At 37.7% G+C, this 23,848-nt stretch overlaps 1 protein-coding gene and 1 long non-coding RNA gene across 28 annotated transcripts in view; one reads left to right on the top strand and one right to left on the bottom strand.

Moving 5' to 3' along the window:
• The window catches only part of LOC135279751 (uncharacterized), a 45,652-nt gene extending 35,909 nt beyond the window's left edge, over nt 1–9,743 (bottom strand). For 7 of the 14 annotated variants that reach the window (XR_010346943.1, XR_010346944.1, XR_010346945.1 and 4 more), the window contains exons 1-5: nt 9,649–9,743; nt 6,230–6,302; nt 5,410–5,501; nt 4,484–4,628; nt 3,479–3,579 (exon numbers count right to left, since the gene is read on the bottom strand). This is a non-coding gene — a long non-coding RNA (uncharacterized LOC135279751). The remainder of the gene's footprint in view (nt 1–3,478; nt 3,580–4,483; nt 4,629–5,409; nt 5,502–6,229; nt 6,303–9,648) is intronic. The other 7 variants (XR_010346948.1, XR_010346953.1, XR_010346951.1 and 4 more) reach the window with 1 other exon arrangement.
• Nucleotides 9,744–9,750: 7 nt separating this feature from the next.
• Nucleotides 9,751–23,848, top strand: part of FTO (FTO alpha-ketoglutarate dependent dioxygenase) — a 223,090-nt gene continuing 208,992 nt past the window's right edge. For 7 of the 14 annotated variants that reach the window (XR_010346940.1, XM_064387230.1, XM_064387218.1 and 4 more), the window contains exon 1: nt 9,751–9,912. Coding sequence is in view for 7 of the 14 variants with exons in the window: in XM_064387230.1 (XP_064243300.1) it covers nt 9,874–9,912 (39 nt within the window). In the remaining 7 variants the exon portion in view is untranslated. Of the gene's footprint in view, nt 9,913–20,670; nt 20,701–23,848 lie in introns of those variants that run through there. The other 7 variants (XM_064387224.1, XM_064387226.1, XM_064387225.1 and 4 more) reach the window with 6 other exon arrangements.

The following is a 23,848-nucleotide window of genomic DNA, read 5'->3' as shown; positions in this document are numbered from 1 at the left end:
GCAGAATTTTGCATTTATTTTTTTGCAAAAGCAAAAAAAATAGAAAAAGATTTAATTAATATGAACACATTCTACATGCATGTTTGCCTGACTTGGCTGCACTGCACAGCTACACCTAATTTGCTACTCTACCCCTATACAAGGCCAACAGTTTTCTACTATTTCTATATTCCAAATTATTAATGGGTAGTAATGAACATTAAATTGTTTGCTATGAACTTACACCTAAAATTTTGCAAGAACTATATTGAAGATCTTTTGGATCAATATGCTATGGTATTTTTAAAGCAGTCAAACTCAAAACAGACACAATAAGGTATATTTATTCTTTGTGGATTTTTTTTGTCTCTTCATAACCTAGAGAAAGCCAGGCTCTCCTGAATTTTTCCAGGCATTTTATTTTTGGATAAGTGTCCTGCATGTTTTCTGATCTACACTAAAAATGATTTGAGAGTTTTGAGTGAGCAATCTAAGAGTTCAACAGTCTTTAAAAAAAAAGAGGGCACAAACCCAACATCAGTCTGGTTTTTCATCATTGATCAAAAGGGCAGGACAAGGACATAGGCAACACAAAAACATGAAACAGTCTATGCTGAATGAATATTATACAAAGTATTCTCTGTCCTTATGGAAGACAATGCTCTGTGTTCAAGTTCTGAGTATTGGTTACTAGATTTCTAGTAAGTCTTCACCTTAAGAAAATGTGTTCAAGAAATTGCATGTTCAGAGCACTCAAATTACCAGAATCCCCTCTGGTTTGGACAAGGACTCAGGAAACAGACAGACACACTACAACTTCTATGAAATTCCTGAACATTGTTATCTGAGCTGGACCTTCTGTGGACAGCTTTTCCTTTTTTTGTTTTATTTTTAAGTATTAATGTTTGCTTCAGTTTAAGAATCTCTGCCTTAATCAATATGGTCCCAGTCCTAGTTCTGCACAGGACATCTTAGATCTGGATCTGTTTTTATACCAAGGTAAGTCTTCCCACTCTATTACATCAACATTTGATCTGTACTCCCAGAACCAAGTTGCCATCTTCTTTCTGGTAGCACTGGGCCTGAATAAATTTATTATATTTCCACCCTATTTTTGCATTAAGATAAAAACCAAACAAAGTGATTTTGGGAATAAAAGTGCCCAATTAATGATAAGAAGTGTAAAAACATAGGTGCATGAAAATAATCAAAACTTGCATTACAAATAGATTAGAGAGGCATATTGGAAGAAACAAACACAATTTTTATCTAAAAACATGAGAATTGTTGCTGTTATCATATACCCAAATCAATGTAATAACTATGAAGATGGTGTGAGGGTGTAACTGGCCACCAGCCTGATCCATGGTTTCTGGAAGTAAAGGAGACAATTCTGCTGATTCAGGTTTGAATCAGTGCTGTAGCTGTTGGGGGCTTTTTGAAATACATTATCAGTTCAGTGTATAGGTTAACTGAATGTTCCTATGAAAATATGAAAGTTTTCAAGTGTGATTCCCAAATGTAACTACAGTAAGTAAAGGCCTGAGAGGGAGCTTGCCTTAAGCAGAAAGTCTCGACAGTAAAAAGCACCATTACAGATGGCTGCATTGTAGTATTTGCTTTTCAAAGTCCACACGTGTGAGAGATTTTTTCAAGTCTGCAGTGCTGTGCACACATGTATCAAAAGACTAGAACAAACCTTGAAATTAAAAAAGGGAAAACATGTGCAAACAAACTACAGATGTGAAATTTTGTTATAACATGAAAACACTAAACTTTTTCATATACTACTTTTATAACCCTTTAACACGTAGAGAAGTTTTACTAAGGAAGTCCAATGATTTTAACTATTAGAAAACTTGCCTGAGAGCTACTGTCTTCTAAAATCTGTACTTTTGTTTAAGCCCAACTACTGTAGAATCTCATAGTAAGGACTTCAAAGGCAAGCAAGTTATCATGACTGCTATAAATAGATACAAGAGCAAGGGGAAAGAACAATCTTTCTGCCTACAGGTAGTATTATTGCCCACTGATGAACAAAAAAAGAGTATGGACTTGCTACAGTGAAGCAACTGTTAGGGATATAAACTATTGTTTTTAATAAATGTGAATTACACCTTTCCTTGCGTGCTCTGGCATACCAGCAACCTCGCTCACTTTTCTGAGACCACTGCTAATAAAAGATTGACCACAGCTGCATGGACAAGGCCTGTGGCCTGGAATCTGGAGCTGCTGGTCAGCTGAAAGGGGAGACTCTCACTTTGTTTCTCAAGCTCATGAACTTTTTCTTGTCAATGCACAGTTCTTTCTTCCAGCTCCAGGCCTGACCCAGCCACTTGGGGCCGCCACCAACCTGTTCAGACTTTTTTTATCATTAACAAGCTGTATTAACTTTGTGGTCATTCTGGGGAAAATAATAAAAAAGATGAAAAAGAATGTGAAAAGTCAGCATAAAAAGCACTCTGTTGAAAGGAACATAATCACTGTGAAGACTTCAGCATAGAACCTGAATAATAAATTTCAGGTTTTGATATAACTATTACTGCCTGTGAAGAACTCTTTGAAGATAATTGAAACCACTGTGCAGCAATCTGCTTTATAGCACTGACAAATAACAGTTTCCTAAGGCTTATCATTTAAGGTTAGTAAAGGGAGGACACATATTTACTCCATATGGTGCTTAAATGTAATTTTTAACGCATGACCTTATATAGGAACCTCTGCATGCTGTTAAGTAAAGTTACAGATTTGGGATGTGGTGGGGCAAACTATAAAAGCTACAATTCCACAGAACATTCAACTATTGAAAGAATGCTAATAATATGCAACGTTCCAATTATATACAATTTCTAGTATTTTGGGATTTAAATATATATTCAATGTCTAAAGTGGCTGAAATATATAGGTGGAGATATTTAAGAAGGTACACTGGAAAAAAAGACTTAACAGCTTTCATTACCATACTCAATTTTATACTTGGCAAATATTTCCAGTGTGCTTTGGAGAAGGAACAGTTAGCTGCAGAATATAATTAGACACAGAGGGTATGGCTGTCATCTGTCTTTAGAAAGATACAAATTTTGCTTTTGGTATCTCAAGCGTTGTACCTTTGATTTCCCTTCGTTCTGATAAACATTGGTAAGCTAGAACAAAAGGCAGTGAGGGCACATGGGGGTGATGTAACATGCATGAACACAAAACATACCCAGAAGTGAATGCAAAAAACTTGGCATATAAAGAAAGAAAAGGTGGCTTTGATGAGAGAGACAAGTTCAAGACTTTACAAAGTCGGTTGCACATCTTTGAGACCTGTATCCAGTATACAGGAAATCTATTTTTGAAGGCCCATAAAGAAAACTGAAAATAAGGACACACTTCATTTGTTTAAAGAGACTTGTTTTATTTTTTGTATACTTGTGGACAGAAGCTTCTACTTAAAAGAACAAAAGTGAAACAAAAAAAAAATCCCTAATAACTTCAGGATGTCACAGAATGTTACTTGCCTGTAAGCAGGTTTTTTGTTTACATGGAGTTTTTTCAATGTTCTTCTACTGCAAATTCATTCCAAACTTCTAGTTAAAAGGGTTTTGGCAAGGAATGCTGGAAAAGAAATTCAACTTGAGGAGTTACGTTTTTTCTCTAGCAAACACTATATTTTTTATTTTCTGTGCCATAAAGTATAAATTCAGGTATTCCAATTTGAACATTCTGTGTAATGCTACCTAAGTGGATGATGAATGCATTTGGTAAGGAACCTAACAGACACACAGGAAATCCCTTTGGAGTAAGCAAACAATTCATTTGTTCCACCATCTTGGATTTGACAACAGCCTGACTGAAAAGATGGAAGTTATGTCATGCTGGTCAATTTGTTCCTGACTCACTGAATACTGAGTCAGAAGGAAAGAATTCCTTGGACTTAAAAAATTATAAGAAGCAGTGTTTTCAGCTGCCCTTTTATCAATCTGTTAGCTTTTGACTACACCTTGTTTGGATGCAGCATGACTTTATTAAGCACAGCACAATGTGAGCACAGAGTCACAGTGCTTTTGGATTAATTAGCCCTCCTGCAAGGCATTAATACCATGAAGAGCTCTGCTGAGCCCACCCTGGTTTGCCAGCACAGCATTAAGTTTAATATATAGGGGTGGAATCTCACTGTACACAGAATTTTGATTCTAGAATGAAATTGCTGATGAATCATTAGGCTTCTATAGCCTTTTCTACAGTTCCCAGAACACTCTAACAGCATAGCTCTGAACACAAGGTACCAGCTCCAAGTGACAGACAGCACTGTAGCTCTGGGCATGGAGATCTAACACAGACCACCACAAAGACATACATACACAGACAAAACCAGAAATTAAAAATAATTCATTCCAAAGAGTGATTTTTGCTACTGCTTTAAAAAGTGCTCTGAGAGAAGTCAGCATTTTCAATTTGTTGATGTTTTAAAGGACAAAAATATTCCTGTAAGCTAAAATAAAAGTATTAGCCCCCATACCTTTTAGCTTTCTCCTCTTGCTCATTTGCATGCTGCTTGAGTAAGATGTGATCATCATGTACATGAAGAAATCTGTCCTCCAGTTCTTCTTGACTGATTTGTTACCTAGCTTGTTGAGCTTTTATATTCAGTGCAGTTCATGATTCTACCCAAACAAAGACAACTTTAAATTATCTTCAATACATTCAACAACATGTAGCTCAAAGTCAAAACTCATTTTAAAATACTGAATCCCCCAAAACTTTTTAAGTAATTTTATATTTTATACTTGTACAAGTCTGGGTTGTTTTTGTTTTTTTTGATTTATAGTAATTTTAATAACTTCCTTTTTCCCTCCTCTTACAGATTAAAAAAAAAAGTAATTAAAATTATACAGCAACCTGTTTTCATACTAGACAACAGAAAGGTAACAATTTACCAAGTAACCAGGTTCTGCCAAAGATACTATCTCAAAATAAGTATTACCATTCTTTCTAATCTATTCCAAAATTTACATATTATATTGAAGCTTGAAAATATTAATTCATAATTCTGTAAATTTACTCAGATACAAGACTAAGCCCAGTTGTTCCATTCTAATAGCAGCTGAGTAACATATCAGAATTGCATAATACTTTTGGTTCCCATTTTGTGAAATGGATCTGGCCTTGTCCTCAATTCAGCAAAAAAATCCTCTTTTCTTCTGGATGTATGAATGTTACAGCTCAATGACATTTTCAGTTTTTAGCATCGCACAGCAACTCCGCTCTTATAGCAAGCAACTTGAACATAGAATGGGTCACAGCATCTTTCACAATTTAACCCAGATTTTGAATGGTATTTGAACTTAATTTTGTGAGTGGCAACATCAGAAACATTTTTAGAAAGAAACTAAAGAAGCCACTGATCAAAGTCTGTAGCTGTAATAAATAGCAGCTGGTACAAACCTTGTAATCCTTCCATTCCAGCTGGAGTTAGACCTGTGTGTCTCACAGGCAGGTCCCCCACAGTTACATCAGCTGCAACAGGCATGGCTTATCTAGGGATAACAAAATTCAAATGAAATTCCTCTTCATCTGTTATTTAAACTGAGACTAGAAAGAACAATACACCATATGAAATGAAGGCAAAAGTTATGGCAGACTCACTGAAATGACAGACTTGTGAATGCTCCTATCTCAACTACATTACTCAGAGGACAATCTAAACTCTGAAGTTCTCAAGTTTAATTTTATGCCAGTTTTAATCCATTCACAAGATACACCTTTGTTGTGCAATAGCTCCAATTCTATTTAATACATGTACAAACAGCTTTCTGAAGTTCTAGTTGTGCTGTTTTCAGGAATATTTGGGCTAAGGCCATATTTCCAAGTGGATGTGGGAAGGGGACCCGCGGGTTGTTTGTTTAATTGCGGTTTTTGGGTTTTTTTTAATTGTTTGTTCATTTTAAGAGAGGTAAAAGCTTAAGGCATAGAATGGTAGATGAGTAATGTCATCTTCTATGCTTTGAATGGAACTCTTTGAAACAGGTGCTGGGGGTTATGAAGTCATTCCAGTGTTGCCTGGCATTCTCTTAGTCTTCTTTCAATCACTGTCATATAAGAAATTACTTTTTAAGACAGAAAGTCTCCTATGAATGATTCTCATAAATCTGAAGGTGATTCTATCTTGCAGCAACAGAAAACTTAGCTACATGACATAGTGAGACTAGGAGAGTACTAATGTGAAGAAGTACTACATTTGTTTTGGTGTAATATATGAACATACTTGTTAACAATTGCTGTTTCCTTCTTGTCTTCTGGTGCAGAAAATTACATGTTGGTCACTGAGTCAAGTAATGCTGAAACAACAGGAAAAGGAGAGATGTGAAGTCTTTTCGACAGTCTTACCCCCAAAACCATTGTTACACTCTTCAGGTGATATCAATCCTTAGTCAATCCAGAACCATCCAGGAAAGCACTGGGAAAATAACAGAGATGCTACTAGAGACTTGCATCAGAGGGCAGAAGCAACATGGTACAATCAACAGACATTCCATTAAATATCTGTTAATTCAATCATAATCAAAAGTGCTGCCTAAGCTTTTTCTTCCATCATAAATAACTCTCCTTATGGCTTTGTTCTAAGAAACAAAAGGGATTAATGGAAATTTAGTTTCCAACAAGTCAGTCTTGCTTTTAATCTTTTGGTTTTTTCATCACTAAAATTTATGATAAAATATTATTTCCAGACTTCACTGTTTATGAATAAACAGAAACACATTTTTCTTCCATGTGGAACAAATGTTTCCTTATCATGACCATAGAAGTGAACTGATCTACAGTTGTAGACTTGCAATATGGTTGCAGTTTCAATGTTGTCAGTGACAGAGAATACTACTCTGGGATGTTGATGTCCACACCACTCAGCTGATGGCAACCAATGCAAACAAATATCCACTGGAATCCAGCTCTTCAGCATCCTCAGCTCTTTTTGCATTGCTCTTACAAAATCCTCCAAACTTCTCTGTAATGTGTTAAATTAGCTCTCTCTGCAGTCATTGGCTTCACTCAGGTCTAGGTTCATTACTGTGGTTACTATTACATGTCCCTGTACCAGTAGGGCTCAGCAACTGAGATCAAAGGGAAACAGACATTTTACCTCCAGAGGATCAGCTAAATCTGGTTCATGATGGTAGCAAGGAGAAGATGCTGCCATGATACATCTTTCTAGAATGTGGTTGTCCTTGCTTTCACAGATCAAAAATGACAGAGGCTTTTTTTGGGCATCAAGAGCTGAACAAGTATTTTATCAGCATGATTCCACAACGTTTGTGATCTATCAAAATCAGGCTTTAAAAACTCCAGAACGGTAACAGGCAGACAAACATTACTGGTTTTCACTATATGCTGAAGAAACTTCACTATGGATATCTACCTGTTATCTTTAGTATGAGAGAAATCTACTCATTTAAAAACAGAGACAAAACAACACATGCTTGTCGCTCAAATAAACAAACAGCTCTTGTCAGAAGTAATCCATTACTGGCTGCAGCAAAACCACAGAAATACTTGAGCTGTAAGCAAACTAACACAGCAGAGATGCACACAAAGCAAATTTTTCCTGGCAACATGACATGATTTGAAGTGTCAAAATAAAGCGACTTCAAATCTAAAGTGTCCTGAAAACTTAGAAGGTCAAATTTTCAAAAGGAAGAGTAAGAATTGTTTCATCTCCATTACAAAGTGTCAGAAATTAAGCATTCAGCTATCTTTTCTGTTGTGGGCCACAGAAAAAGAAAATGAAAAAAACAACCATATTAATTGGTTTTATCAGATACAGTGGTTTTAGACAGAAATAGTACAAACATGCCTCCTGGTTTAAGGGAGGCCAAATATAATTACAGATTTAGAATTTGGCTTGGCAACTTATTTGCCTGATTAGTAACATACCCATGTCTTTAATAATCACTAATAACCACCAGTTATGCTGCTGCTTTGAGAGAGGACACTTCAAACATCAAAGCATGTGTTACATATGTTACAGTTCCTCTTTGAATATTATCTGAGTGTCAATCACAAACACTTAAACAAAATTACTTTTCTTTGCAGTCCAGTTCCAGCATTATTTCTAAAAGCATATGAGATTTCTCCACAGCATTCTGTATTACTTTTGAAAGCATTTCCAAAGTGATTACATCTGACAAAACTGTACAGCAACACTGCAACAAAAATTATGGCCCTTAAAAGTACAGCATTTCCTAAAAGAAGCATAACTGAGAGAGATATAAATTTGTATTTGCATCTGGACACATCCACATGCCATGCTCAACCTCAAAAACTTAAACCAGGCTTTATTCCAAGAAAGGATGCCCTACAATCACTTCAGCACAGATTGTTTCTCAAAACTACAGAGCTCAACAACGTACAAAGAGACAAATATTCCCCATATTTCTGGGATTAACCTGTAAGAACTTCAAGTTAGGTATAAGCAAGAATTTTCAATATAACTACTGAAGTCAAAGAAACTGTAACTCTCTTACACACTTCACAGCCTACAAAAGTGGTTCTATCACTACCTGTATCTAAAAATTTACTACAAAAAACTGCACACAACTTTGCACTCTATACAAGCCTGACACTAATAAAATTAATACTTATCAAAGCTCATGCTTTAGGTCCAGATTCCTATATAACTCACAGAAGTGTACTTTTGTACCAACATCATTCAAAGGTAGCAAAACTGAGTGGGGATTACTTAATTTTTTGAACGTTCTCAGCCAATGGGTCTATAAGTGACTTCCAGTGAGGTGGTTTCTAGCGAAATCATAAGAATTACAACTTAATTGTTTCAACATGGTGTTTGAATTTGAGTTCAGACACGGCCAAGATGATCCTTTTGTTACAAAATCCCACTTCCCTGGTAGAGGGAATTTAAAAAAGGAGGTGGGAGGGACCACCCACCTATCTTAGCTTATCATAATGTATTTGCAGCCTATGTTCTCCTTTACTGAGTCTTTAAAATATACATGTTTGCACTTTATTGGTCTTGTAACCTAAAATAATCTCATTTATTACTTGGTGGAAATACACACACATACCATCTTTCAAATATCATGTGTTGCAGTGCTGTGTGTTTTGGGAGACAGGCAGGGGAAAAAAAAGGGAGAAGATATGGAAAATGTTAGGAAATGGGATCACAACATCCCACTGCTGCCTGAGGGAAGAAACATCTCTCAGGCCTGTAAGTCCTACTTCAACACAGAAAAATCCAAACAACCGTGTCTTGCCGTGAACATATTTTACAAAGCTTCCCGATTTTGACTCAGCCGCGCTAGCTCGGGGCCGGGAGGGGCAGGCTCGCAGGGAAGGCAGCGCTCGCCTCATGAGGGAACGCCTACACGGCCCGGGCTGGCCCGCCCTCGGGCACGGAGCTCCGCTCCCGCTTCAGCCCCGCGGCCTTTCCCGGCACAAAACACAGCCCTACAGGGCTACTTTCAACCAAACGCTCAGGCTCCCAGCCTTTTCCCACGGGCACCGAGCGAGGAGCCTCTCGGGTATGGAACCGCCGCCCGCAGCGCGGGTCCCGCCAGCCCCGCTCCTCGCCTGCCCGCCCGGGGCCCGCCCGCTCCAGCGCCCCGGGCAGCTCCAGCGCCCCGGTCCTCCCCGCGCCGTGCCCAGAGGAGGAGAAGCTCCCCTCGTACTCACAGCCCCCGCCATCCCCGGCTTCCTCAGCACTCCGTTAGCCGCTGCCGCTGTTGCCAACCGGGCCCTTCCCCTTCCGGGCCGCCCTGGGCCTGCCGGGACTTGGAGTTCGGGGCGGGGCCGCGCAAAGCCCGCGGAGCTGCGGTCCGGCCGCTGCCGGCGGAGCTGCGCGGGGCTCCTGCGGTGCGCTGCTCCGCTCCGCTCCGTGCGGACGGCTAAGGCGGCACCATGAAGAGGAGAGCAGGGGAGCGGGAGAAAGAACTGAAGGTACCTTCCGTTTGCTTCCTGCTCCCCGCAGCCCCGAGGAGCGTGTGTGCCCGTGGCCAGCCCTCTCCGCCGCTCGTGGGGCTGTGCGGGGCAAAGCTCGCCGGGGCTCCGGTAGCTCCAGTGCCGCCGTGAAGTTCGTTGTGAGAAGGAAGGAGCTGCGGCCCCGAGCTCGGCGCGGTGGCGGAGCCGGGCTGAGCTCCGCACGGCCGCGTGTGCCCCGCAGCGCCCGCGGCTCCGCCGGGCTGCCCGGGCAGGGGGCTCTGCTTGCCTGGAAATGCCCGATTCCCCTCCCCCGAGCGAGGGGCACCTCGTACAGCGTTAACAGGAGCTAGTGGTAAAGGCGTGTGCCATCTGGGCAAGACATTTCAATTTTAAAGAGAGTGCTGTGTTATAGGAAAACAGCGATGCAAGGACTGTGTGTTTGTTTTTGTTGACACATTCACAGTGAGATGATGCACTCACTGTGTAACTGCGCCTAATTCTTAAATTTAAAAGTACTCTACACTAAGTCTCACCTAAATAAATACTTTTAAGTCTCTTATACCGCCCGGGCTTTATAATGTTTCTTTTCTTGTTCACGTGTTTAGATGCTTACATTGTTACATGCTTACATTGAAGATGCTATTTCACTGTGGAAGCAAACTGGAGTGCTGAGTGTTTGCTGTTTCAGGTGCCTTTGAAGGGCTTGTTTTGCTACATTGTACAATATTTTACTTCAGCTCGTGATGGTTGTCGTACTTCTGCTGGTTTTGTTTACAAAACAGTAGTACTGAGAGCCAGTAAGTGACTTGTTTGAAAAGCACAGTACTGATATTAGAAGTGTTAGTGAAAAGAAGGCTAATTCCATTATAAATGTAGAAAATGCCTTTGAAAAGGCTAATCTCATACACCTGAACAGGGAACATGCTGGCTTTGGTATTGCTAATAATTTACAATTCAGTATTGAATATACTATTCCCTGCAAAGGCAGGGAAAAGGTCTAATGTAAGTTTGCAACTAAGTAATTTACTAGAAAACAACAAGGCCTCTTTGCCCTAGTAAATTTCATAACAACTCCTTAAGGACTACCTGGTAATTTTGTAATTTGTCCTTCTGCTATCCTAAGTTGTTTGGGGGCAGCAATTTCAGTGTTACATTTGTGTTCTGCCCTTTCCATGTATGTCAAAACATATGCAGGTGTCCCATCCAAATACGATGCAGAAAAAAACTCAACCCATACTTTTTTTAGCCTGTACATTTGTGTTGTCCATCCAAGGGCCTTTGTCTTGTCAATAGGTCTTGAATGTATTTGGGAATGATTGGCATTAGGAGAATAGAGGCCCTTGAGAAGATAATAGCTCAGGGGTACCTGTGGAGGGTGAAAGGATGGAGCTGTGAACTACATTGGCAAAGGCTGTGGGAGGACAGGCACTTGAAGAGCTGTCAAGAACAATGCATGAGAAGAGCTTGAGGTCAAGTGCAAGAGTACTGTTACAGACATAACTCAATGTTGTGGGTGCACAGACAGAGAAGGATGAAAGAGAAAAGATTCTTACAGAGAAGTAAGGGCTTCAGTACTTATATAATGCCTTAGAGAGATGTGGTAAGCTGGGTACTATTTGAGAGAAAGTGAGTGTATTGAAAGTGAAGCAAAAATGAGCCTGTAGAATGTCTTAGAATAAAGGCTGCCAAAGGAGAAGGCAGCAATGGGAAAAGGAGGGGATATGCTAGAAGGAACATCAGCGTTTTTTTTTTTCCCAATGAAGCATCCTCATACTAATTATTTTCTACAACTCAATTGGAGATGTAATCTCTGGGCTCCTGGCAGTGTTCAGTCCTTGGGTTTAGCCATCCCTAGCTTATGTTGATCACCTGAGAAATTCTGAAGACAAAGGAACAGTGTCTTTATTGTGGTAGTTCTGCCAAGACATCCATTTAAGTACTGATTAAAATATTTTTTAGCAAACCAAATATTAGTGAGGTTAACCCAACCTCTTCTAGAGACTAAGATTTATGAGGCCTACTACTGAGAGGGAAGTGGTTGGGTAAAGAAGCTGGTTTGGATTATGTGTCTTCTGGCAATGTTTCTTGTTTTCCAGAATTAAATCCTGAATAAAAGTTCTTGTTTTGCTATAATTGTGTACAGTTAAATGCTGTCTATCAGAATCCCACTGATTGGCTTTTGCTTTGTAATTATGTACTATGTTTCTTATAAGTGATAAACTTTTTTCTGGCTCGAATTTTCTTGTACATAGCAAGTTTTGATTTATGCTGTTATAGAAGAACATTTCTGTTCCAAGTACATGTGGTAGAAGTTCTGTAGAGTGCAGTGCTGTCATACAGCAATTTCCACTTTGCAGATCACTCAGTTGGGTTGAGTAAGATTAAATGTGTAGCAGAAATTAAATTGTTTGTGCTAGTATTTGGTGTTCCAAGTCAGGAGGAGGAGGATGCAGATTCATTCTTGGAAAGAGGGTCTGAAAGAAAAGTAGGAAAACCATAGTCAGAAGTCAACTACTCATCTTTTCTAAACACCACATGGGGCATTGATAATGTCCTGTAGAATATTTCTCTGAGTCTTAAGTGGACAACAAAACACAGCTGTTCTGAAGTTTCTAAAGATGTCTTTGGAGCTGTTGCAAGCCATCAGCTACTCTGGTCTTCCCCACAGCAAATATTATTTCTGTGCATAAGACCAGAACTGTTACAGTAGATGTTGCTCATTAGCTGAAAAGGCATTTTTATGAAACAGTCTGTTGAGGGGTTGTTCATGGTTGGTTTTTTTTAGCTTAGAATTCCATCTTAATTAATACAGTTTATAGTTATTTTGATTCTTTTTTCTTCACCCTGTTGGTCAGAATTGGTCACTTCTTTTTCACTGGGTGTAGAAATGTACTATGCAAAGTAAAATCAAACAAACTTCCTATTGGGTGATCTGAGTAGGCTCTTTGCTCCTTATAGACTTGGGAAGTAAACTTTTTGCTTTTAGAATGTTTATTATCTTGATTGATGAGTTTAAAAAGTTATTATTTAATGTAAAACTTAATGTTCTTGAGACTTATTTATTCAAAGTGGATTTTTTAAAGTAAGTTTCAGTATGAGAGAGGCCAAGTTCTAGTTATTTCCTGTATGTGCTTCCTCTACCACTCTTTGCATGTTAACACCCTGTGCCATTACCAGGTGAAAGAGAAGACACTCAGCTAGTGTAGAATATTATTTTCTTTTAAAGTAAAGGTTTTACCTTGATGGGTCTTGTGAATAGACCATTAAACCCAGTTCACAATTACCTTATGTAGCTGTTTATGCTAATTCACATTACTGTGAATACTGACTGCAGAGAATGTATTCCACAGACACTGCTGTTATGTTTGTACAGCTCCCAGCACAGCTGGGACCCCAGTCCAATAAATTTATTGCTGTTCAAATAATAAATGCATCAATATGCACATATCTGAATATTCACAGGGGCTTTTACAAAGATATTCATATGCAGTATCACATTTGTGAGGCATGTTGGACAAAGTGGCAAGGAAATATAAAGCTTTAAATAACACAAAGCTTTGTATGTATTTTATTTACAAGGAGAAAAAGGGAATATACTGAGTTTCAGCTGAGATGTCATTGAAGGTCTTATTTCTTGCATCATCCTCATTTTTACTGCCTGCAAAGTAATACATCTTCACAAGCTAAAACGGGTTGCTTCAACATATTAACGCTCAAGGAAAATTCGACAAGTATTCTCAAAGCACTTCAATGCATGATCAAGGGTTTGGTTTTAGAATTAATGCTGAAAGATGGCGCCCATACCATACAATGAAGTTTAAAAACTTTAACATTGTTACCATGGTTTGTTCTAATATTACAATGATTTATTTTTTCCAGTTATTGTTCTACCTCTTAAGACAAAACCACATTATTAAAAAGAGCCAAAAGAAACAAAATTTTCTAATTGACAGATTAGATTCTTTTAGAAATTGTGTTTAGGAAAATTAATGAAACAGCTTAGATGCAGTTAAATAAGCTTCTTGTCATGTCATATTTCTGCTTAGGTAAATGGTGTGCTAGTTTTAGCAGAATCAGCAACCAATATGCCAGTAGCAATTTTTGTGGTAATCACATTATTGGACCTTCCCATTATTAATGGGACAATAATTAAGAAATAGTGTTGATAGTCACATAACACATGATTTGTATATTGGAAATGGTCAGGTAGAAGCCTTGCATATGCAGAATAAAATACAAGAAAGAATGAGTGGCGAATGTTTCTTGCTTTTAAATTCATCACATTCCTGCTGTTTAAATTGCCTCAGCTGCTAATGCTGGAACCATTACAGTAATGGACTCAGCAAATGAAGGAGAACCGAGACACACACTTTATTACTGGAGGGGTAATTTTCTCTTCATCTGTAATAGCAGCAGTGCCTAGTATTGATCAGACCATCAAGATACTAATCCTCTGTAAAATTACTTGTTATAACTGAAAATGTGTTAATCCAAATCAGTCTGTGTCCTGACTTTCTACTTACTATTGAATACAGACTATTAGATGGTTTATTTTTTGTGATTTAAAGCCTTTACTTTGATAACAGTCAGAGCTTCCTTTGCAAGAGAATGTGCTTAATCTTAGCTATGGCCCAGGGTTGTCTTTTTTGTTTTAACTAGAACATCACCCACTTAATTAAGAAGTGCATGTCTATCTTCCTGCTTGGAATTATATTGGTACTTCAGGCTCTGCAGATTTATTAAACGTTGTTTTACATTCAGTCACTTGTTTTTTGCTGTAAATAAGGACAGATCTATGCTTCACATATCGGAATCTATGTAGATCTTGGAGCTAAGGATGTGAGGAGAACTGCTCAAAACACAAAATTTGGATTTTGTGAATGGTGGCCTGAGAGGCTCTTGTGGATGGGAATGGTGAAAGGGCAGTTCAATGCCAGGGATCTAAAGGTCTTCAGTTTACTTCTGTCCTAGTGGTCCACTACATGAGACAGTTCTTTGGTGAGCTGTGCACGTCCCAGTTCTGAATATGGGAAGGCTTTTCTTTTTTTCCCCTCTGTTCTGTTCTATTTTTTCATAATCTTGTACATTAACGTGGAAGCTCAGGTCTCTAACTCACACAGCCTCAGGGCAGTGGCTGTTCCCAGGGCACAGCACCCTGTGGGACCTGAGTGATTCCATGATTCCATGGACCCTGACCTTTCACTGGGCTCACTGCTCTGGCTTCTGCTGGGTGACAGCCATGGGTGTCCTGCCAGCTCATGGTGGGCAAGGAGCATCCTAGAAGTGGGGCAAGCTGCCCCACTGGTTCTTTATTTTAGAGACTCTGCTAGGCCATGCATTTTAGAAAATTTTTGTTATTGTCTAAATTAGATTTTTGCTCTGGTAAAACATAATTTTTATCTATCTAATGACCCCTCTGCCTTATTCTTCATTATACTTTAACCAATTCAACTTGTATAATTTGGAGAGACTTCACAGTTCCTAAAAGGTATTGGAGTATCAATACCTTTAGAGGGTAAATAAAACTTCATGTGAATTGAATTTTGGTGTTTGAATATCTTTCTGAAGAGAAATCTTGAGAAGCTTGTTAGCAGATTATTCCATTTCAGAAAGCTATGTAGTCACCCAAACCCTTTAGTCTTCTGGTTCTGAACTGAGCTTATAATCTTAGAAGTTTCAGATGGAAATTAGCTTTTTTGAAATAAAGCCAAAGTGAAACATCTCTACTGGAGATGCAGTACAGGGCCTACTTCCAATTTTATTTTAGGTTTTGAAAACATTTGATGAATAATTATTATACTTTTTGCTTTTACATCAGAGAAGATTCAGTTTCAGCTGACCCAGGTTACTGAAAGCTAGACAGGTCAAACAGTGACCTAAGCTAGGTCACTGCCTAAAGCTTGTTTCTCTTCCCTTGCAGTTGATGATCAAACTTATGCAGCCTTCAGCCAAAGCAGGGTTGGGCTGTCGTTCTTTTGACAGTTCATTCATTTCTTAAATTATTTAATTACCTGTAATGACCAAGAGCATCCGAAATATCGGATGATCCTCTTTCCTCCAGCCAAGGCTGAGAAGCACTGTAGTGTTTTACTGTACTCTGTTAGGTTCTCTAGTGAAGTGCAAAATATGGTTATGAACATTTATTGGCATTTAGAGTATGGCCCAGATTAAGCATATATTTGAAGCCTTCTGGATAGAAAATTACAGTGCTATAATTTCAAAACACTTGTGATTATTTACTGGAGTCTGATTAGGGCAAGAGACTCTGCTCTAGCTTATTTAGCTTAGCAGTTTTTTGCCTTTGTATGCATGCTACCCCAGTTTCCAAAAGAATTACATCTTTGTCTCCTAGAACTTGTTCAGCTTCATTTTGCCCTTTTATCTGCTGCTCTTCCCACCATTTTTATTTAAGACTGTAAAGTTACTTTAGTGTAACTGCTCTTGTCACCTTTGCCCTCAGCTAATCAAATAGTTTACCTTGAGGGAAGCATTTATCTCCCACTTTCATTATTATTATTTTCGTAGCTGTAAAGATAGATATTTTATGTCTGCAGAAGGGTGTAACAGTGAAACGAGGTATTGATCTGCTGTATTTGGCAATTTCTTTCCACCTTGCCATCGATATCCTGTCAGCCTCTGTCTGTACTGTGGTTGACCTCACAAATAGCTCTTTATGTTCCCATTGGATTCAAATGATATACTATGCTCAAAACTAAATCAATGAATGATTATAAAGTTTTTAGTATTATTTCATAACCCTCAGGCAACTGGTACTTCATGCAGTGAATACTTGAAAAGGTGCCTGATTAAAATACGTTGTTGATTCTGTTCTCAGGTTTAAAACTGTGTTGAAATCAAATACCTCGTAATTTTGAGAGATTCCATTCTTCGCTGGCAGAAGATTTTACGTAAAATCTCCCACATCTCATGGATGTTCTGTCCTCTGAGTGCAGAAATTTCATGCACTGGATCTTGCCAGTGATAAATCATGATTGTACATACCCTGTATATGTTTGTGGGGAAAAAAAAAGAGGTAAAGATCAAATAAAGGTTTTCATACTAAGTTTAAGCAACTTTTGGATTGGAAAACATTGCTATTACTGCCATGTAAACCCATATACATAGATATAATTCTAACAGTTTAACTGGTAAAATACATGTTCAAAGGCATATTTAATAAAGTTTTTTTGCTCTGATGGAAATGGGTAGGATTTTCACAAGCAGTTAAAGGTCTTCAGAAGCCCAATCTTACTGATTTTGAATGTGCTCTCAGGACCTGGAAAAATCTTCAGATTCTCTTCTATGTTTATTTCCAGTTTAAATTATGTCAGTGCAGCAGGTAATGATGCTCTTGTGCTTATAGGAAATACTTAATTGTCTAATATCTAAACCATGTGATGGCAAACAACTGCAGTTAGTAAAATACTGACTGAGCTATGATGTGTATGTATGTATGTAATCACGGAATAAAACCAGAACAAACTATTTAATGATGTTAGGTAGGATAAATTGGTTTTGGGCCTTCATTGTTAACACTACATATAAACACAAGGAAAATGACCATCTTTCTGAGTTGGAAAAGTTTCTTAGAGTCAGAGTCTAAACAGAAATTCTTAATAAGCTGTTTTAAAGAAAATGAGCATTTGTCAAACATATCATTTTTGCAAGGCATTTCTGAAAAAAAAATTGTGGAAAGATTCCAATTAGATTAATTTCAAGTAAAATATTTTGTTGTGTATTCTGAGACCGTGTAAGTGCCATACCAGAAATTATATGAAAGCTCTGATCCGTTTGGAACTGTTTCTGTAAGCCTGGATGTTTTCTAAAATGTAGAACATTTTTTTAATGTACTGCAGCTATTATGAACTTGTAAAAAATCCAATTCTGTCTTCTATCCACGTAGGAGCCAAAAAGTAACTTTTTACTAAATTTCTTATTTCAGATACTATATTTTTTGTGTATAATGTAACTGACTTGACAGGAGGTAAGACCAAAGGCAGTTCTATTCCCCACTTTCCAGTCATTGCCATGTCAGTTATTTAGAATGAGATGGGTTGAATCAATTATGTGGTTCTCTTCATCTGTAGTAATGGGGAAGGGAAACTGTTTTGGTTTGGATGTTTTACTGTGATGATTAGTTCAGTAGTCAGTTATCTTTTATGGGTGTTCAGTGCTCTGCTTTCTCGCCTCTGGCACGTGAAATGTAAAATGGGTACCAGACTGGTGGTTTGTTTCTTTTTAAACTTCGTGCAGAAGGTGGTAGTTGAGGAAAACTAGAACCACTGTTGGTTTGTGTAGACTTCCCCCATTCTTTAAACCAGAAGCCATTAAGCTTCTGCACTGTCAAGCTTGGGACCATCTGGTATGTGCTGGCTGTCATTTCTTGAGTCTCTTGCTGCTGTCCAGGAAAACAGTCCGTGATATCTTCATATGGACACTATCAGTCTTGGTTCAATAGGAAGTGTTTATGGAAAGCATTTATAAATAGTCCTAAATGAAATAAAAGCGGATTATGAGTACAGCCAATGTTTTTATTTCACATCTTGTATTCCATTCTAAAGAACTTCAAAAATCTTTTACTTGCATTAGTAAAAGCTCATATTCCTGAATGCCTATTTTGCTTGAGTGTGCCCTGGAGAATTATTTTAAAAAGGCTTTCTTCTTCTGAATTTCTTTGCATTCTTGATATTAATATTTTCATAAATTTCATAGATTCCATAAGCTTTTCTCCAGTATTGTTGTAAATAAGAGTTGAAACTAATAGGAGATTTTCTGACCATGGCAACTGATGCTTTAGAAAACTTTTTGTAATCACTTGACTGTAGCAAATTGTGCTTGATGAGAGTATATGGCAAAGTTCTTAGTGGTGCTATAGCTTAAACTCTTGTAATGAACTGTAGATATTGGTCAGCCCTTCCTGAACTGTTTTAAAAATGCCTTATGTTGGTGAGGTATTTCTTCACAGAAAGAGTGATTGGGCTTTGGAGGTGGTGGAGTCACCATCCCTGGAGGTGTTTTAGAAAACACTTTGTACTTAGTGCCATGGTCTAGTTGACAAGGTGGTATTGTCACATTGATGATCCTTCCCCAAATTTACAGTTTCTGCTTTAGATAGGACCATCTTGCCTATGTAGAAAAGCTTTGAAATTTGTTATTCAGTTCAAAAAAGTTGAATTATAACTTTATGGTTCTGGCTACCTGAAAGTAATTCAGTGTGATCAGGACAGTAGATTGGTCATTATCTATGGTTTCTGTGATTTGGGAAGTGATGACATTATGACTTGTGCAATAGAACATAGGAAGGTAACGCCTACCTAAAGGAGTTTGTGCTCTGTGTGTGTGTCTGTATACGTGACAAACACATGGGTTTATGCTTTATGATCCAAACATATTCCTCATAAATAACGAGAATTCATTTCTCTTCAGTTTGCAGAGCAGAGTTTGTGATTAGGGTCTTTAAAGGCTTGGTGTCATGACAGAAAGTGGTCAAAGCAGTAATGTCACAGGCGGGAGGATGCCAGTGACCCAGTGAAAGAAACAAGCACTTGGCATGTCGACTCTTTTGTGAGAGGGCAGTGTTTGGCCCTGTAAGTGCAGGGGAGATGGACTGTTCATGAAAAGGGCACAGAGAGCTTACCCATATGATCCTTTGTCAGCCTGATTAAATTTAATGTCAAGCGTTCATTCATATGAAAGATGAGGCACATCACTGTTTATCTAATAGAAAAAAGTATTTCTATTTTTCCTGAAGTCTTTTATATGTTAATAGAGGCAAGCATGACCATGATCACATAATTTAAATATGTATGTAAAAAAATATACATACTGGCAATGGTTTAAAAGTAAGATGTATATGTTTTATGCAAAATAATGCAATTTCATTGTTAATCATGGTGTTCTAGCCATAACTCCACACAAAACAGTGCTTTTAAACAAATAGAATATACTGTTATTGGGCCATTTATAACAGAAATGCTTAGCATATTTAGAGACTGATGCAAAGTATTTATTTTGCATGCTTTAATGTATGCTTCTATTGTGATATTAATATACAAATACAGAATTTAAATTCCAGGTATTAGACCTAATTGTAAGGTTTTACATTCTGTTTTTTAATACTGGAAGAAACACCCGTATTTAGAACAAGGTTTACAACAGATGTAATTTTGGAAATAAATGCAAGCATAAAAGAAAATGGTAGAATTTCTTGTGGAATAATTGAACTTCTAAATATTTAAAGAACGTTAGAGGAAAAAGTTTAGATGTCTTTCCCTCACTCTTCCTACCCTGCCAAATGTGGCTTGCTTAAAAGAACTGCTGTGAGTTCTGTTTAATGTTATACTTTGCATGCATTTGTGATTTGAAATAAAAAAAAAAAGAAAGCTAAATTTGAGAGAGACAGTTTGAATGGCATGCTGTCAGTTTGGCTCTCCGTGAATTGGCAGTGGTCTCATTTAGGACCTTCAAATATGTGTCTGCCTGGACAGAATGAGAACATTTTGCATGTTCTTGAGAAGACAACCACTCCTTGCTGCCTCACAGTACTCAGTGGTGCATGACAGTTGCCCTTCATCGCTGTCTTCTCCGAACTTAACCTTTGACCGCCCACTTTGTTGCCGCGCAACGCTTGGAGCAGGCCAAGATGTTCGTGAATGACGGGCATTGGCCTGCAACGTGCTTGTCATTATTTGACTGTCAAAAGTAGCCTGCCATTGGGCTCCATCAAGGTTTGAAACCTATGTGCAGCAGTCCATATTACTTAACTTCCAGGACTGTCAACAGGACGATCGAATGTGCATAAAAAATGTGTGTTGGATATGTCTTTGATCATAATATAGGGAGATCTTTTTTGTGCGCGCTAAATGTATTCATATGAGTTTCACAGGGCCAAGAGGTTGATTCTGCTGCCATGGTAAAAAGTGAACTGTTGTCTCCTGTGGTCTAAGTTTCAAATAGCACAATTTAGATTTGAACAGCTCTGCCAGTTAAACTCTCAGCTTGTCTTGCGTATCCTATCAGCTTTGCAGCCAGCAGTATACGCAGCGAGATACCAGACCAGTGGTGCCTGAGGTTAGCTGTCAAACTGGAATGTTATTTTGGATCTTGCTGTAATGTAATATCATAGAAGGAGGTCAGGCTGTGTGATTTGTAAAGCAGTTGTGCAAACTTAAAATGACTGAAATGTTTATTTCAGGTACTTTTTTTTTCCCCATCTAAAAGAGTTGACGAGAAAAGAGAATTTATCATAAAAAGAACCCAAGGCAATATAAAATGGTCATTTTTCTCTCGAGTACAGAATACAAAAAAAAGAGCATCAAAATCCAACATGAGGAGCCAGGCTGAAACTCACTAAGTAATAAATGCTTGACATTGAAAATATTTAACAGGCAGATATCTGTGTATTTTCTGATAATGAATCCCAAAGAGATTTGGGATGAACCTAGTACTTAATTTAACAAATGGGGATTGTACCGTAGGTTAATTGTGAATATAAACTTGGTGTGTAGGTAAATCACTTATGCAATCTATCATATATTAACAAATACTTTGAATTGCTTCCTGCTTGAAGTGTCATATCCTACCTCAGTGGAAAATTTCCTTTTCACTTCGGCAACAGCTGTCCGTAACTGAAGTTTATGTTATTAGATTTGAAACTTGTCTGTTTTCTCTCAAAGTATATCAGTTGCTTTCTAATTGAAATGGTATATTAAAATGACATCACAAAATATCATCTTAAAACCAGAGATTCATTAGGGCTTGTTCATAATGACCATAATGATTGCTTTCCAAACCAGAAAAGTAGCATCATCTTGCAAACGGGCTATAAAATTACTTTTTTTTTTCTTTCCTTCAAGTTTCAAAACACCTTCATGCTAATTAAGTAAAAACAGTAGAGTGGTTGTTGGTTAGATTGCTTAGAAACAAAAAAAGTATTATTTTCATAATAGTTTTGCCCTCAGTGTATTTTCTGAATCATATTTTATTTTTTGTGCTTATAGAAGTCATTTGCAAGAGACCTCAATTCAGAGTCAATGATTTAAAATACTAGATTGTGTCATGGAGATCTTTTTGGTCTTATTGCTCTGAAATGCTGTTGCTGTTTAATAGCCCAAGTCGTTTAGTCTTTGCCAGTGTGTTGACATGTGGCTACTCTGAAATAGAGTATAGAATGCATGCATTCAGGTGTTTGTGTACATACACACATGTGCCATAAACGTGCAAAATTCTTTGTCAAATGAAGTAGTCTGCTATTAGGTGTTAAAACAATTATCTTCTAAATTCTTTATCCTGCCCATGAAGTTGCTGTTAATAAGTTTTGGTTTATATTTCCCCTTTCTGGAGTAATGTACATATGTATGAAATATGCTTTTGTGAAGAAGGACTGAATTTTCAAAGTGTGTAAATATGCAAATGTGCAATCATTTAAGTACATTTAAGTAGACAACTAAATAGCATTTAAATTATGAGTTAATGTGTTGCTTGATATGGTCTCTGAATTCAGAACTCCTTTTCAGCCTCTACAGTTAAAACAAAATGCTTCCAAAATTAACAGAAAAACTGATCCAACTATTTTCAAACTAAAGGAATGTTATTTTTCCTTTCAGAAAAATGTTGCTATTTCTTTCACTTTCACAAATGAAGGTTTAATTTGTGTTGGGAGTTAATAATACTCTTTGTAGTTGTGTTACTAGGGAGAAAAGTTTAAAATCTTCAACCACAAATTTATTTTTTCACTTGAAGTATGGAATACGTGTTCCTTCTCTAACCAGAGGCTGCTTTTTTTTCCTGATTTGAAGTAACATTTTACACTGATGTGCAGAAGAAACTAGGCATCATTATGCAGTTTGTGTGTTGATATCTTTATATTTTTTCAAATGGAAATATTTCTGTGAATTCTGTCCAGTCTGTGTCATAACCAAGAGTTTGCAATGTTTTTGCTCTTGCTCTGCAGATCTTTTTATCTTATCACTATTTTATAAAGGATATGGAGAAACCAGTTTATTAACATAAAATGCAATAAAAAGTAAGTTCTCATTAACTATTGGGAGCTGTTGTCTTTTCCCATTGCCTTAAAAGATAAAAGGAGCACTATAAGTGTTTTTTAACTTTCTTTAGACATTAGAATTTGAAAGTGAAAGCACAGTGAATAAAGATGACAGCAGTTAAAACGTGTCATTATTTTGGTTTGTGTTCTGAATTAAGAATATCCCAGCTAAAAGCAAAATGTTTTAATCAAACCAAGAAACTTCTGAAGTGGTTCTCAGGATGGCAAGAGGTGTCCATGTGCTTTTTATTTCAACTTCCAAAAGTGTTCAAAAGCCACGTAAGTGTATTAGAGAGGTTAAACATCCATGATGCTCTATGGTGTTATAGGAACAAAATAAATCCTGTTACCCAAAATAAAAGAGAGGTAGATACCTTAAGGGAAGTGCTTTGTTGTCACCTATACCCTCTGCAATACAAAATATCGGCTTGTCTCAAAGGTTGAGACCTTTGTAGTGCATTCTTTCAGGGAACAAATCTGTCTTCTGGCTGTAATGTAAGAGCTGTGAAATATCTGTATTAGGTAAAATAGAGGTTAAAGCACCTTAAGGGCACTGAATTCTTATCTCTTTTTACTAGCAGGGGTGTCAACATGTACTAAAATGTGATGACCTACTCTCCTCTTTGATAAAAAGGAAAATGACCTGTCTACTGTGGATGGTGATAGAGTTGCCTGGGGCAGATTACATTGTCACCTTCTTTAGTACTGGTGTGTAGGAAAATAAAAAAGGCCAGGATAGTTCTGTTTACCACAGAAGTATTTGACATTTCTAGCTACTGATAAAATATACTCAGGGGTAGAAAGAAGAAGCTGGTTTACAGTACTGAACAAGGTTATGAGGAAAGGCAGAGATTGTTTGTTGTGTGAGCCCTTGGTATCACAGGATGTATGATCCCTATCAAGAGATTC

This window comes from Passer domesticus, chromosome 12 (genome assembly GCF_036417665.1).
Source record: "Passer domesticus isolate bPasDom1 chromosome 12, bPasDom1.hap1, whole genome shotgun sequence".
NCBI classification, from domain to species: Eukaryota; Metazoa; Chordata; class Aves; order Passeriformes; family Passeridae; genus Passer; species Passer domesticus.
Note: the sequence above shows the minus strand (reverse complement) of the source record. Positions and strands in the feature narration are given on the sequence as shown.